The sequence below is a fragment of the Zingiber officinale genome, chromosome 7A (assembly GCF_018446385.1).
Source record: "Zingiber officinale cultivar Zhangliang chromosome 7A, Zo_v1.1, whole genome shotgun sequence".
NCBI lineage: Eukaryota > Viridiplantae > Streptophyta > Magnoliopsida > Zingiberales > Zingiberaceae > Zingiber > Zingiber officinale.
In genome coordinates, this window is record NC_055998.1 from 132,024,372 (window position 1) to 132,039,790 (window position 15,419).

The window sequence follows — 15,419 nt, forward strand, 5'->3', positions numbered from 1 at the left end:
CTTACCCCTCAAATGATATATTTTCTTATACCATGATTTGGAGTGTAAGGAATTTACCATTTCTTCCCTTACCTTTCCATTAATAAACCGCCCATCAGCTCTTCTAAATAAAGTAAGTGTTCAGTCATTTATAATTCACTTGGACTTTACATCTCATATCAAGTGCCCGATCCTTCATGACTCACTTAGACTTCTCTTTTCAATTCAACTCCCTGTTGAAATTCTAACCGCTAAATGTCCGATTTTCCATTACCCATTTGGACAATTTCATGTTTGACTTTCAATCGATAAACATCCAGTTACTCATGTCCTACTTTAACTTTTTTTTTGTTTGTACGTTATTAAATATTCAATTAATTTTGACCTGCTTTATCAATTGATTGCACTAATAAAAATTAGAGATTTTTATATTCGAGTTAGATGAGATTAGATCCACGCTAAAAATGCTAAAAATAGTCTCCATAGTTTTGGATGGCCCATATAAAAAAAATTAAAAACCGTTTTTACAGTTAAAGATGTCATATGAACAACCTGACGTACTACATGGGTGAAAGGTTAAAAAATTCAAATCCAAAAAAAAATATATATTTTTATAAATTTAAGATTTTAGATTTGACAAAACATCGTACGATTACAGATTTCACGTCGTATCAAAATTTCCATATATAAGTATTAGAATTTTAATCAATAATTATTTTATAATTTATTTTTTTAAATATAATTAAGCCGACGTACTTCATTTCAAGCCATGTCAGGCCCAATGGACCATTGCCCGGCCCAGGGACGATCACCGTTACTCCTACCATTCCGCTCTTCTTCCTGATTCCTCCTCTTCCTCGACCTCTCCTACCTACCTGTTAACTTTTCAGTGTTTAAATTCGATTGGAATCCATTGTGATGTTGGTTCATTCATGGCGGAACATTCTTGCTCGATTCGTGGTTTTAGGGCTTTAGTGCGCGTTTTCCTTTCCTCGATTTGCTGCTTTCCGTATTAATTTGGGCGAATTGGGTAGCACAAGATCATACGAATCGGATCCGCATGCTTTGAAAAGGTAATTTGATTGTTCCATCACTCACGATATCAGTAAGGTTTGTTAGGGCTTTGAATTGTGTTTTCCACTTGTATTTAAGTTTGGCGTGCAATAATTTGTCTGATGATGATCTTTTCTATCAGTTTTTTTTGCTCTCTTTGGTTTCATATGGGATCAACCGACGAAGCTATTGAAATTGACGTCTTGGAGAGACGATTATTATCAGGTTCAGTTACAAATCGATATAATGAAGCTGAAGAAGACACAATCCTGCACACTGCATCCTTCTATGAGATGGAAGAAAAATATGTCAAGTACCAAACGGTTCAATGGATTCTGTATTCCTTGCTTCTGATGCTAGCATGGGGAATTGGGGCCTTGATGTTGCTATATTTGCCAATTCGAAGACATATCTTGCGATCTGACTTCCGCTCTCGCAAGCTATATGTGACTTCCAATGCTATTGTGTATGAGGTAAATCAAGCATGATCATGGGATGCTCTACTTCTTCACCTTATGCTGTAACAAACAGTTGGTTAGTAGATGGTTTTCCTCAGTTGAATTTCTTTATATTTGCAGGTAACAAGACCAGTAGTTTTTCCTTGTTTTGGAGTTTTGACGAAAGAAAAGCATGTAGTGCTTGCCTCAGTTGCAGATATTGTAGTTGAACAAGGTAAGGTTGAAGTGTGGAATTAGGATGTATGTATTATTATTTTAAAATATTAAGGTACCTTCATTGTTGATTAGATTTTGGCATTAGTCCTTTTTTTCTTTAGCAACTGGAAGGAATATGCCTGTGTATACTGATACAAGTGGATGATATTCAGTCTTATTCAGTTCTTCACATCTATGATTCTGTAGGAATTGAATTCTTTAATGTTTCATGAAAACTCCTGCCTTGACGTAGATGACATCCATTAAAAAACATACCTATGTTTGGGCCTACAAAAAAACTGATCTTCTTCATTTCAGGTTAACTTAGTATTTGAAAATTATCTTGATATGTCATTTGAGTCATGACTGCTAAACAAGCATTCTATACCAAGGAATCTATGTCTTTTCTTTCATAAATATTTATTTTTTGTTGGCTTACCATAATTTGGTCAAAGTATCAATAGAAATGATGCATTGACAATCCTCGAGAAAATTGAAAAATTAAAGTCTGATATAAAAGATGTTGAGGTAATTTATTATGTCTCATAAAATTGCATTGCTACTTACACTATAAATAATGAATAGCATAATATCAGTATAATCAAATTAATGTTATTAATTAGCTAATAATATGTGATTATTATTGTTATTATTTTATAGAATAATATTTTAGAAAATATAACATAATATTTATTTTATTAAACTGAATGTATATCTTGTAGGCTTATTGATCAATGATAAATCATGTTTTATTAAATATAGATTCAATAATCGAAAAGACAACTCATGCAACAATAAAGTTGATTAATAGTCAATATTATTTTGTTTAGCTGAGAAAAGGGTTTTGAGGCTAATATTGATCTAGAAAGCTACTATGTCTCTTGTTAACATAAAGAGATGGATGATATGCTTGGTTTACTTAGTGGTACATCTCATGCAACAATAAAGTTATTTTGTTGATCTTGTAACAACTCTTAAATGATGCTGAGCTAAGAGATTAAGCATGAATTTCTAAAAGTAGATAGGATTATCTATTAGGACCGTGAACGTATTTTTTGGGGGGTTGGGGGGGGGGGTGTTGAATACCACCTTACTTTTCTTTATCAAACACAATTAAATGCAACGATAATAAACACAAGCAAAGTCAATGCTAACAAATCCTTACTAAAGTCTCCTCTTCTTACAAGTCTCTTACTAGAAGATAGAAAACAAGTAAAAAATCTAGGCTAAAAATTACAACATGCAAGCTTAAGAATTATCAAAATGTTGCTCAAGATTTGCTAATCCTCAAGGGATTCCCTTGGTTCTCCTTATATAGCCTTCAACCTTTATTGTTCTATTCTACTTGCATCATTTGTCAATTGTGTTATTACGATTGCTATACTCTTCAATATGCCAATGACTACTTTAGTCTAACTTTAGTTGACTACCTAACTTAACCCCTTTTGCCATCTGATGATTGCAACTTTCTTTTGTCTGATCAACAATTCTTTCTAACTCATGTCAAGGGATCAATTGACTGAATTGTGACACATAAGTCAACTCAACATCTTTATTGACTCACTCCAAATAGAAACATTTCATTCATAAGTCACAAAGCCTGAGTAAGTTGTTAGTCAACCTCGTCGATTGGAGACACCTTCAGCTGATTGGAACCTCGACTACAACCATCCTAATGATCAAGTCTTTGCCTAAGCCAAGCGCTAGCCTAACCCAAAGTACAAATCGCTTTACTTTCATAATTCACTCAAAAGCTTACTCTAACTTAACTTCCCCACCAAGGTGTCTCTCGTTAGGTCTTAAGTCCCTTGGATGCACCAGGACCACGACTCACTTTTTGTGCCATTATTTACTCTTTACCTATGCAGTTCGCCTTCTTCTAGCTATCGTCAACGTTATAGCTACTTCTCATTTTGCAGTCCATTGGATGCCCCATTCCATCCTTCTTTGATCTCTAATAGATCTAAAGCCACCAAGTTAATAGCTTGATGAGCTACTCCATCATCACTCAATGTTTCTTGTCCTCCAGCCCCTCGAATGCCTCATGTTATCATTCTTTGAACTCCATCGGACCTTCAAATCATTGAGCATGTGACCTTGGCTGCACCAAGTCATCATCCTCACTCAATTTCATCTAATCACAAGCTTAGCAAACTCCATATGCATCTAGCCAAGCTCTTGTACAACTTAAGATATATATCAAATATACATGTAGATGTCTAATTTCATTAGTCTTCAACCTAGGTTGGCCGAATCTGTCAAAGTCTTTCTAGTCTAGCATTTCAACCTACTCCATCCTTGTGTGATGCTTCATTTCTCGAGACAAATTGGTTCACCTTTAGTTTTTTACTATACTCATACAACTACAACCCAAGTGATCTATTGTGTATTTGTCAATTTTGACAACCATACTCAAGACAGAGGAACTTGTTTGGTTTGTATTGTTGGTTGGTCCTAGGAAGATCGTACCGGTTCCACTGTACAAAAATTTTGTACAAGTGTCGAACCTTTCCTAAACAACCTATTGTGTTCTTTAGAAATTAAATTAGGAATCACAAACGAAACTTAATATTATTGATTCCAAATTTAACTTATCTGTTCTTAATTGTTTAGATTAGGATCGCAAACGATGCTTAACATTATTGATCCAAATCTACCTATGTTATAAATTCAATTAAATATTAATTTCCAAAATTGACTTCCAGGTTAAACATGACGAGGCACTAGGCCTTCTTGGATATGGGAGCAACCACCACTTCCTAGACAAAGCCTTTTAAAGAAATTTAATATTTAATTTCCTTATATAACTCTATGTTTAACCAAAAGGAACAATCGAATCACAAATTCGAAAAGCAAAAAAAAAAAAAACACAAACTCGAATCACAAATTCGAAACTCTAGAATCATATGCCTCTTGTGTTTGGAATTCATACAAAGAAAAACTAGTATGATGCGGAAAACAATTACTAGTTATACCTTCCATTGTAAGCAAATAACCTCTTGATATTCTACTGTATTCCTCTTCTAATCTCGGACGTTGTGTGGGCAACGATCTTCCGAGACGAGAACCACCAAGCTCCTTCTTCTCCAAGCTAGATTCGGCCACCACCAATTCTCCAAGAGAAGTAGAGGTCCAGTCACCACCACCAAGCTCCAAGGGATGCAAGAGCAAAACCTCCTTTCTCTCCTTCTTCTCCTAGCTAGAACCGGCCACCAACAAGTGCTCCAAGGGAAGGATAATCCGGACACTAAAGAAGAAGAGAAAAGGAAGGAATAGGGCCGGCCACACACCAAAGAAAAGAGGAGGAACTATAGAATAGATGTTCTTAGGTGAAGGCACCTCTACCCCCTCTTTTATATTCCTTGGTCTTGGCAAATAAGGAAATTTAATTGTTATTAAAATTCCCTTATATTCCTTGCCTTTGGTTATTAAGGAAAAATTAATTAAATTTTCCTTTTAACCATGCTATGGCCGACCATATCCCCATGCTCCAAATTAGGAAAGTTTTAAACACAAAATTAAAACTTCCTTATTTGTTTCCGGAAATTTTAAAATTAAAATTTCTCTAATAATTTATCCCTTCATGGTTGGTTATAAAAGGAAATTTTATAAATTAAAATCTTTCTTTTAAACATGTGGTTGATTTCCAAAAAGGAAAGTTATCTCTAAAATTAAAATCTCCTTTCAATTTACAAATAAGGAAAGATATCTAATCTTTCTCTTAATCTTTTGTAGAAGACTATAAAAGAAAATATTTAATTTTAAAACTCTCTTTTTAAATCATGAACATGGTTACAAAAAAGGAAAGTTCTATCAAAATTTAAATCTTCCTCTCAATCTACAAATAAGGAAAGATATCAAATCTTTTCTTAATCTTTTGTAGAAGGAAAAATTTAAATTTTAAACTCTCTTTTAAAAAACCATGGAATCCACATAAGAAAAATTTTAAAATAAAAATCCTTTTATTTTTCTTAGGGTCGGCCACACCATGCTTGGCCCCTACTTGGCTCAATCTTTGGGTCTTGGCCGGCCCTAGCTTGGGCTCCAAGCTAGCTTGGCCGACCACCAAAGAGTGGGTAAGAAAGTGGTATAGGTGGGTATAATTCTCTATATACAAGAGGCTACGATAGGGACCGAGAGGAGGAATTGATTTTGGTCTCCCGATGAAATTAAGCTTCTCGTGTTCGCCCCAAACACCCAACTTAATTTCATCAATAACAATTCATACCACTAAAGAATTATTATTGAATTACCGCACCAATCCCAAATTACATTTTGGGCTCATTCTTATTATGAGTGTGTTAATCTCCCTGTGTTTAAGATGTCGAATGCCCACTAATTAATTGAGTTACTAACAACTCATTTTAATTAATATCTTAGTCCAAGAATAGTACCACTCAACCTTATCGTCATGTCGGACTAAGTCCATCTGCAGGGTTTAACATGACAATCCTTATGAGCTCCTCTTGAGGACATTATCAACCTAGATTTCTAGGACACAGTTTCCTTCTATAATTAACAACACACACTATAAGTAATATCATTTCTCAACTTATCGGGCATTTTGATTTATCGAGCTAAATCTCACCCTTTGATAAGTCAAAGAAATAAATACTGAATATATGTGCTTGTTATTATATTAGGATTAAGAGCACACACTTCCATAATAACTAAGGTCTTGTTCTTTTATTAAGTCAGTACAAAAAGAACTTACCTTAAATGATCCTACTCAATACACTCAGAGTGTACTAGTGTAATTTATTAGTCAAGATAAACTAATACCTAATTACACTACGACTATTCCAACAGTTTGTTCCTTTCCATCTTAGTCGTGAGCAACTCTTTATAATTTATAAAGAACTGATAACATGATCTTCTGTGTGTGACACCACACACCATGTTATATACAATATAAATTAATTGAACAACTACACTTAACAAATAAATGTAGACATTTGACCAATGTGATTCTATTATTTCAAAAATAGATGTTTACAAAAAGCTAGGCTTTTAGTATACACTCTAACAGAGGAACTTGTTTGGTTTGTATGGCTGTATGTCTCCTGCAAGAAAACTGAACAAAAGAGATTGGAATCATCAACTTGCTGTCTTTGTTCAATCCAGTTTTAGAACAAGAACCTTTTTGGCATTATTTATTTAGCAGGAAGTACTAATAATTCATGGAAAGTTTCTTTTAAGTACAACAAATCAGAGCATCAGTCATTTAAATTTATGCAAACTACTTGTTCTAAAGCCTAGAACTTAACTAGCTTTAGGCAACAATAGTATATGTACAAACTTCTACACAGGCAATAAAAGGAAAAAAACTAAACCTAAAGAAAATAGTACTTAAATCACAAGATGGTTAGACACAATGTGGTCCGATCCTTCTCCGTGACCCACAATGGCAGGAGATTCGTGCACTGAACTATCCTTTTTTTTCTCCCTAAAATATTCCGCATATAAGTTGTATGATACTAAGTGCGAGAAACTATAACCTAGAACATGGAAATGATATTGTACTTTTAAGCTTCAAAGATTAATCCCTATTTCATAGTTTACAATGATTTTTTTTCCAAATATTTCCAAGTACCAACATTCAAGAAAAATGAAGAGGCCTCACTATTAAATTCCAAAGTCAAAAAAATGAAAAATAAATTCATCGACAACAATTACAAACTGAATTAAACTAGTAACATTATTTCTCTAATAAAATCTATTTTGAAATCTTATAGCATGGGGCTTCTGTGTGACCTTGGCGCAATGATAAAATTGTTTCTGTGGGACTTTGGTCACAAGTTTGAATTGCGGAAATAGTCTCTTGCAATGCATGTAAGGTTGTATATAATAGACCCAATGCGGCTGAGGCTTCCTATGAAAGATTGTGTGTGGCCGCCAAACATCATAAGTTTCTATAAGATTGTGAAATTTTATACAATTAATAAGAATATGAAGGCGTGAAATTTCAATATTATACTTAATCAAAGTAGATTATAGTTCAAAAAATATATTTAAAAGTGAGTTGAGAATGTTTAATTGGAGAGTGAGGAGATATTGACAATGTTTGACTGATTCCTCCAAAATATTGTATGTAGTTACGGTTGGACACCAAGTTGAGAAGGTGGTAAATCTAGTCTGTGATGTGACTGATACTATTTTCAATATTGTGACCTCAACATGGGCTTCATGTGGACAATTAGTTTTTTTATTTTGTTTGCTTGATTCCTACAATTCTCGGACTAACCTTTTACCTCAATGTACCTATGTTGGCATGACGCCACATGTGTGTTTAGATAAAAAATGAGTGGGAGCAGCCAGACTCACTTGTGAGAGCAAAAGGAAGAAGAAACATGAAATTTCCGTTGCGCTGGGAGGAAATAGATTTTCAACATCATGGTGCACGAGGAGGAGAGTATTGTTGCATCACCGGAGGGAGGGAACTTAATATAAGTTACATTATCAGTTATAATTATTATATGTTACATGCTATGTAAATATAAATTAGGCTATATAACATAATATATGTGAATTGATCAAATATTAGTATTTAAATTTTTAAGATTAATTGTGTCTATATCTGATTTTTAAGATGAATTCTAAATTTCGTGTGCCATCTATTTTAGAAAATTAAGTGTTTGATACTTGTATCTTACATGGATATGAATAGTTTTTTCCAAGTCCAAGTGACGTGCTAGATTCATTATTGTTTTTCAGCATGTGTCTGTTTTGTGAATATCCATCTCATTATGGATAAGTAACTATTAATTTTAATTGATTCACTAGAAACACAAGATGGTTCATGCAAAATAATTTTTTGATTTACATGTTGCATTCTTTATTGCCGACCCCACCTAGTGGGATAAGACTTTGTTGTTATTGTACTTGTTGAATTCTTTATTAAGTGCACACTAAAATTCTTGTATTCGTGCACAGGTTATTTGCAATCCTTCTTCGGCATATTTTCTGTCAGAATAAAGAATACAGGTGTACGAAGGCCTCCAAGTGATGATGTTCAAATCCTAGGAATTTCTGAACCTGGGGCTTTCCGCAAGGTACTACTGCTCAGATAAGTGTTGATTCATCAGCATTATTTACTAAAGTAATAAACTCTAGATCTACTTTGTGCAGGCTGTTCTGATGCATCTTTCAAATACGAGGAGTGATATTCTCAGCAAGCAAATTTACATGTCTGAAGATCCTCATACACTTGGTTCTGGTCCATCTACCAGTTGGGTATGGTGAAGTGCTTTTCATACTTGCTTGTAAAGCAATTTTGCTTTGTGGAGCTACTGGTATTTTTGTTTTTCTTCCTCCCAAAATAGTCTGTGCAAGAAAATTTTCTTTCAAATTACATGACTTTCAATCGGCCTTGTGCTGAGTGGGTGTAATTTGAAATCTGAAATATCTGAAAAGTGAGGACTGCATTCTTTAGGCGTCAACTTGAGTAACAGTTCGCTATAAATTTTTTTTCAACTTTTTTTTTGCCTTGTCTAGACAATGCATAAATTAGGCAAAATATTTTAACATGTTACCTGATCAACCATTCATTCTGCAAAGATGATAAATATATCAGATTTCAAGGAACCTAGAATGATTTTAAGAAAAATATTTTCTCCACAAAATATTTTATTTTGAATTTATACTATGGCAATTCTTACCCCTCCAGAAATGATATTCGGTTTGTGGAGTCTAGACTTGTATGATATTGCTTTGATATCTTTTCTATTATTTAGAAAATCTTTCCAAGTCCATTCTTGTTTGTAGGTTCCCCCTCCTGGAGATATTATATTGCAGAAACTTGAAGAGATTGGAAATTCTGTCAAGGTCAAACTAATTTTTGTTCTACAACAAATTTATATCTTAATTCACCAATTAACTAGTTAGTTGTGATTCTACTGCAGAAAATGCAAGCTTTAATTGAGAAGAAATTCCAAGCACCAGAGCTTTCAGATTGAGGTAAGCAGACTTATTGAGGTTGAAGAAATCAGTTTTTCAATAAATGCGACTTTTGGAACATTATAAAGCATTGCCAAATTGAAGCACAATTTCAATTTTGATATATTTGATCTAATGGACTTCTTAGCTTTCTTGTTTGCATATATTGTTGTAAATGCTATCACTTACATCTGGCAAGGTCCATTCAAATGATGAAAGATCCCACCTTGTTCCTCATTTCTCGAGTTTTATTATTTTCCGAGGTTTGTTTTTCCTTTTTAATTTTTTTTTATTTGGTATCCTTTTGTGCATGATTTGAGGAGTTACAATCTTACAATCTCTTTTTGCAGATTCGCATGGGCCATTAAATATTAATTGAGATTTATTATTTTGTCTGCCTAAGTTGTAAGTTGTTCTTTCAATGTACTTTGATTGAAAATTTTAAATTGTGTCATCTGAACTTTTATGCATTATATGAATTGGTTTAATCGAATTTTATGGCCTTTATTTATCATACAATTTGAAACAGGAAAGAAAACTTAGACAAAGGCACTTCATATGAAAAGATCCCTATTCCATTATTAAATTTTCTCTATTAAAGAGCAGCTGAATCAATAGTCTTTCATGAACTTGTTGAAGAAATTCCTTCACATGAATTTAAACTGATCTAAGAAATCATGACTAAATGAAAACAATTAGTAAGAAGCTTGCCACAAAATGTGATATAAAATGTGAATTATGTGATGAAGAAATTATCTTAGGACATGATCTTTTTAAACCAGGTATGTAAAATCGAAGTTAACTAATTAGCAGATGGCATGTATTAAGGGTCTATTATGACTTTTCTTACGTATAACCCTATTTGACCAAACATTGCCATTCTGACATTGATGTTTGCTTCCTTGATATTGGTATTTGCCTTCGCCTCTAGGGTTGTTAATGTCCTTTGTAACTCGGGTAATGATACAACGACAGGACATCTTTTTACCTTTTCAAGCATCTAAAGATCGAATCTTATTTTGACAAATTAATAGATAATTTTTTTAATAGATGATTGATCTAAAAAAGTTAAGTTGATAGATCGTCCGTTACTTATTTATCATGATAGTTAATAGAAAATTTTTATGGGATTGAGTTGGTCATTTTAGGACTTATCAGTGTTAGTTAAATATCGGATGTTAATTAAAAAAAATACAACCATTGGCCTATTCTTGGAGAGTGTGTTTTGATCTCCGGGGTCATGGTATCGCGGTAGGATATTCAAGTTATCACTCAGGCACCTGCGATTCGAACCCCAGCTCAATATATTTGTAGGAATTTTTTCTCTAAATGGAGGACGTAACAAAGGATATTAGGTTTTTGGGCTAGCCGCCGCGTGCGCTTCCCGATTTACCCTAGTGATCGATGAGAAACTTTCATGGACCGGATCGATCACCCCAGAGATAGTCAATGAAACTAATCAGAATTATTATTTTTTTTATTGCAACATGTTTGTCTATTTTAAGTCTAACTATTTTATTGCAACATGCTTGTCTATTTTAAGTCTAACTATTTTATTGCTGAGATAGGGCTCAGTATTTGATCGAAATTGAATCGTATTGAATTGATCGAAGATTTAATAAATTGAAAACTTTTGAATTAATTGAATTAACCGAGTTTTTTTTATGAAAATCGAATCAATCTAATCGATAAATTATTGATTAATTTAATTTTTGATTGAATTAATTGAAATTTTAAAATATTATTCAATTTTAATTGAAAAATAAAATGTTATTTAATTAATTATATTTTTAAATAAAAGTAATTAAATTAATATTTTTATTTATTTTAGTCGAATTATAAAATTTAAAATCAAAATCGAATCAAATTAATCGAAAATTAAATTGAATTTAAAAAAAATAAAATTGAATTAATGAATTTTTAAATTCAGTCGATTCGATTTAGTTAATTCAGTTTTTCTGAATTTTTATTCGCCCTTAGATCAAAATCAAAAAATAATAATAAAACCCTAATTTAAAAATTAAAATAGAAACATGGTCTTATAAATTTTATAACAATGAGTATATAATTGCCACACTAAAAAAAATATTATAGCATAACATTAGTATAAGTATTAATCATATCATAAAATAAAAAAAATAAGATTATGACAATCATGTATCTAATAATTAGAGAAAAATTCGTCTATCTAATATTAACATACTAATAACAATCTCATACACTCATTATCTTTGTGTTCTTATATCATTTTTTAATTAAATATTTTTTTATTCATATTGGTAAGCATATAAAAAAAAAAAAATCCTTTTCCTAATATATCGTTTACTTTTAATTTTTTTTTATAAAGTACTCTTCTATTTTATTACATTTGTTGAAATATTTGCACATTTTATAATATAAGACATTTGCTCTTGGTGACGCATATTTGAAGTACTTATTTCACAATAAGTATGAAAAATATTTTGTTTCTTTATTTTTTAAATATTTAAAAATTTATAATCTTAACATATTTATTAATTCATATTTGTGTGGTATGGTCCAAATAATAATTAGGAGTTTATCACTCGAAGATATTTAGAGCTCCCACTGCGGATGTGGCAGAGGGAGAAATCTCCCTCCCATAGTGGGAGGGAGATTTCTCCCTCGAACGAAAAAGCGGCTCTGTCCTTACATAGCCGTTTCTTCGTTGCTTTTATTTTTTTTATATATATTTTAATTTTTTTAATAATTAAAAAAAGTATAACGTTTTAATTTTTAGCCGCATGCAACGGTTACCGATTGCATGCCGTTGAACAACGACTAATTTTTAGCCGTTGTTTAACGTTTTAATTTTATTATTTAATATATAAAAAAAAAATCTATAAATATGGGATCAATTTTATTCATTTCATTGCAATCTTTGCTCTCAACTCATTTCTCCCTTTCATTCCCTGTTTGTATTCGAGATTAATTAAATTTATAAAAAATTATGGTGTATGAATTATGAAGGAGAAATGAGAATTATATATAATAAAAAGTGGGACCAATTTAGTGGTATCAGAGCACAGTTATACGATCTTTTGTTTTCGTAATTTTGGATGTTTGGGATAACCTGATACCAATTTATTTACTTGGTATCAGAGCGCCAAGTTTGGCGATACTTGTTGAATTTTTGTATTATGGATTTTCGAGATTTATCTGATACCAATTTATTGGTATCAGAGCGGGTTATGAGACCTGCTTTTGGTGTTCTGGAGATTTATCGGATACCTGTTGTTGGTATTCTGGGTATTTGGTTGGCCAGGTTTGCGAGTCAAACTGGGCATTTTCGGATTTTCGATATCGTTATGTTTCGGATTTCCGTTTCGGATTTATTTGGAATTCCGGCGATATTCTCGTTCGGAATTTGAGGTCAAAAGTTGGGGACTGGACAGCGACGGAACATCTCCAGACAGCAAATAGGTATGATGTTTATTTTTATGATTTTTATACTTGTAGTAATATCTGTAATTTAATTTAACAGATATGCGACGATCTACTCGAATTGCTACGAGACGTGGTGCTGGACGACCACGTGGGAGGACCACGGGATCTCTGGATATGCCAGAGATGCCCACTGTTAGTGAGCCTGTCAGTCAGGGACAGACTCAGCATGCTGCGGGCACGTTGGGCTTTCAGACCCCGACGGCTCCTATAGAGGTACCTACCTCGGTTGTGCCGAGCGTACCTATTCCTACAGTAGTTCCGGTACCATCAGGGGTACCATTGACATACCCGACATCTGCTCCAGCGCAGCCTACAGCGTATTCGGTACCACCGCCACTTGGATCTACAGTGTATCCGGCACCAGCAGCCCCTGTGCCCCCAGTACATACGGTGTACCCAGCAGCACCTGCATTAGGGATACCGGCTACTCCGCATCCGGTACCATTACCTACTGTACCTTCAGTTGCGGCCACTTTTATTCCCCCGGCAGTACCACCGACGGCTTATGCCCCAGTTTATACAGTAGCACCGGGAGTTCCTCCTAGGGATGGCAATGGGTCGGGTTCGGGTCGGATTCTATATCCTCCGTACCCATACCCATCGGGTATAGGATATCCAATGGGTATACCCATACCCATTAAAGGACCGGATATATTCTATATGTGTAATTTTTCTTCTTTCTATCGAGCTATTATCATTCAACAAAAACATATTAAAATTAACATCCTATTAAAATATATATATATAATTAAAAAAATAGATTAAACATCTATATAGGCCTACTAATATCAACAAAAAATAGTAAGTTGATTTTAGAAAAAGAAAATTTTCTTTAATATATGTATATATATTATTTAATCGGGTATTCGGGTCGGGTATCGGGTATTGATAGTCCCTCCATACCCTCCTCCATTCGGGTCGGATGTCGGATCCTCCATCGGATTCGGGTGGAATTGCCATCCCTAGTTCCTCCTCCGGTTTATTCCGCGGTACCACCTGTAGTATCAGCTCCAGTGTTTCCGCCAGCTCCTGCAGCCGTCCCGACACAGCTCACTGATATTGTCGCTGCACGGGCTAGGATTCCAGCATTGGCTGAGTCGATGAAGACTCGTTTCACTCTTTTCCGCGGAGATCTCGATCTGAGTATGGCTCTGTCATGGATAGAGACTATGGAGCAGACTTTCTTCTATATGGCTTGCTCCGAGTGGGAGAAAGCAGAGCTGGCTGCCTATCATTTACGGGATGAAGCTAATGCGTGGTGGATTACTCAGCGTTCTATTATTGGTGAGCGCAATGTCACGTGGACTAGGTTCAGAGAGGCTTTTGAGAGCCGCTTCTTTCCACTGTCTTATCAGATGGCTCGCCGACAGGATTTTATGAGTCTGAGGCAGAATAACCGCTCAGTGACCGAGTATAATACTGAATTCCTCCGGTTGGCTCAGTATTGTCCAGAGCTAGTTGCGGAGGACAGAACTCGCATGATGCAGTTTATTCAGGGACTGGATGGTTATCTGCATGTACGGCTTGCCGGTTTAGGGATCACATCTTACTCTGATGCACTGGCTCGAGCTTTGATGATAGAGTTAGCTCAGCAGATAGCATATCCGGACAGGAAAAGGAAGTATACGGGTCAGACATCAGGGCAGATCCAGCAGTCACGGGCGACAGGACAGCATCAGAGTAGTCGCAGACGGTCAGGTTAGAGTACTTCTGGGGCGTCTTGTAGGCCTCAGAAGTCAGGGCGGTCTTCTTCAGGACGTTCCCGGTTTTCTCAGCAGAACCGGCAACCACCTTCCGGTGATACTCATTGTTTCCGATGTGGATCCAGAGATCACCTTACCCCAGCTTGCTCTCTGGGACAGCCAGTTTGCTTTTATTGCAAACTGCTTGGGCACCAGAGCCGAGATTGTCAGCTGAAGGCTCAGCACACGGCTTCCGGAGGGTCAGGTCAGAGGGGACAGTCTAGTCAGTCAGGGGCATATCGAGGAGGGCAGAAAGCCCATTCCTCACAGCGTCAGCAGGGAGCAGCTCCCTCAGCAGCAGCATTTGGCATGCTTGGACAGGAGTACTCCAGTGCTTCCATTGCACCCCAGAGTTCTGTTCCAGGACCTTATTATCCGACTCAGGGGCAGTATCAGACTCAGTCCCAGCCAGCTGCACAGTATCAGTCACCATCCTCTCAGTCTTATCTGGCACATAGTCCAGCAGCACCTCAGTGGCAGGCTTCTGCCCAGCCGCAGCAGCCGCTGGCAGCGTTACCTCCTCCTCCTCCGCCAGAGACTGGACGAGTTCATGCGATTACCAGGGAGGATGCACAGCGGGCCGACGGATCCG

The 15,419-nt window shown here is 35.2% G+C and overlaps 1 protein-coding gene across 2 annotated transcripts; it reads left to right on the forward strand.

The window, feature by feature from the left end:
* Positions 1-781: 781 nt before the first annotated feature.
* On the forward strand, positions 782-10,113 carry LOC122002618. Of its 2 annotated transcripts, XM_042557846.1 has the most exons (9): positions 782-1,052; positions 1,175-1,505; positions 1,611-1,704; positions 8,619-8,737; positions 8,814-8,918; positions 9,450-9,509; positions 9,587-9,641; positions 9,820-9,883; positions 9,971-10,113. In XM_042557846.1, the coding sequence occupies exons 2-7, from the start codon at positions 1,200-1,202 to the stop codon at positions 9,638-9,640; spliced, it is 738 nt and encodes a 245-aa protein (XP_042413780.1). In that variant the 5' UTR covers positions 782-1,052; positions 1,175-1,199; the 3' UTR covers position 9,641; positions 9,820-9,883; positions 9,971-10,113. The 2 variants fall into 2 exon arrangements, with proteins under 2 accessions (XP_042413780.1, XP_042413779.1); XM_042557845.1 differs by having other exon boundaries at positions 9,587-9,883.
* The last annotated feature ends 5,306 nt before the right edge of the window (positions 10,114-15,419 follow it).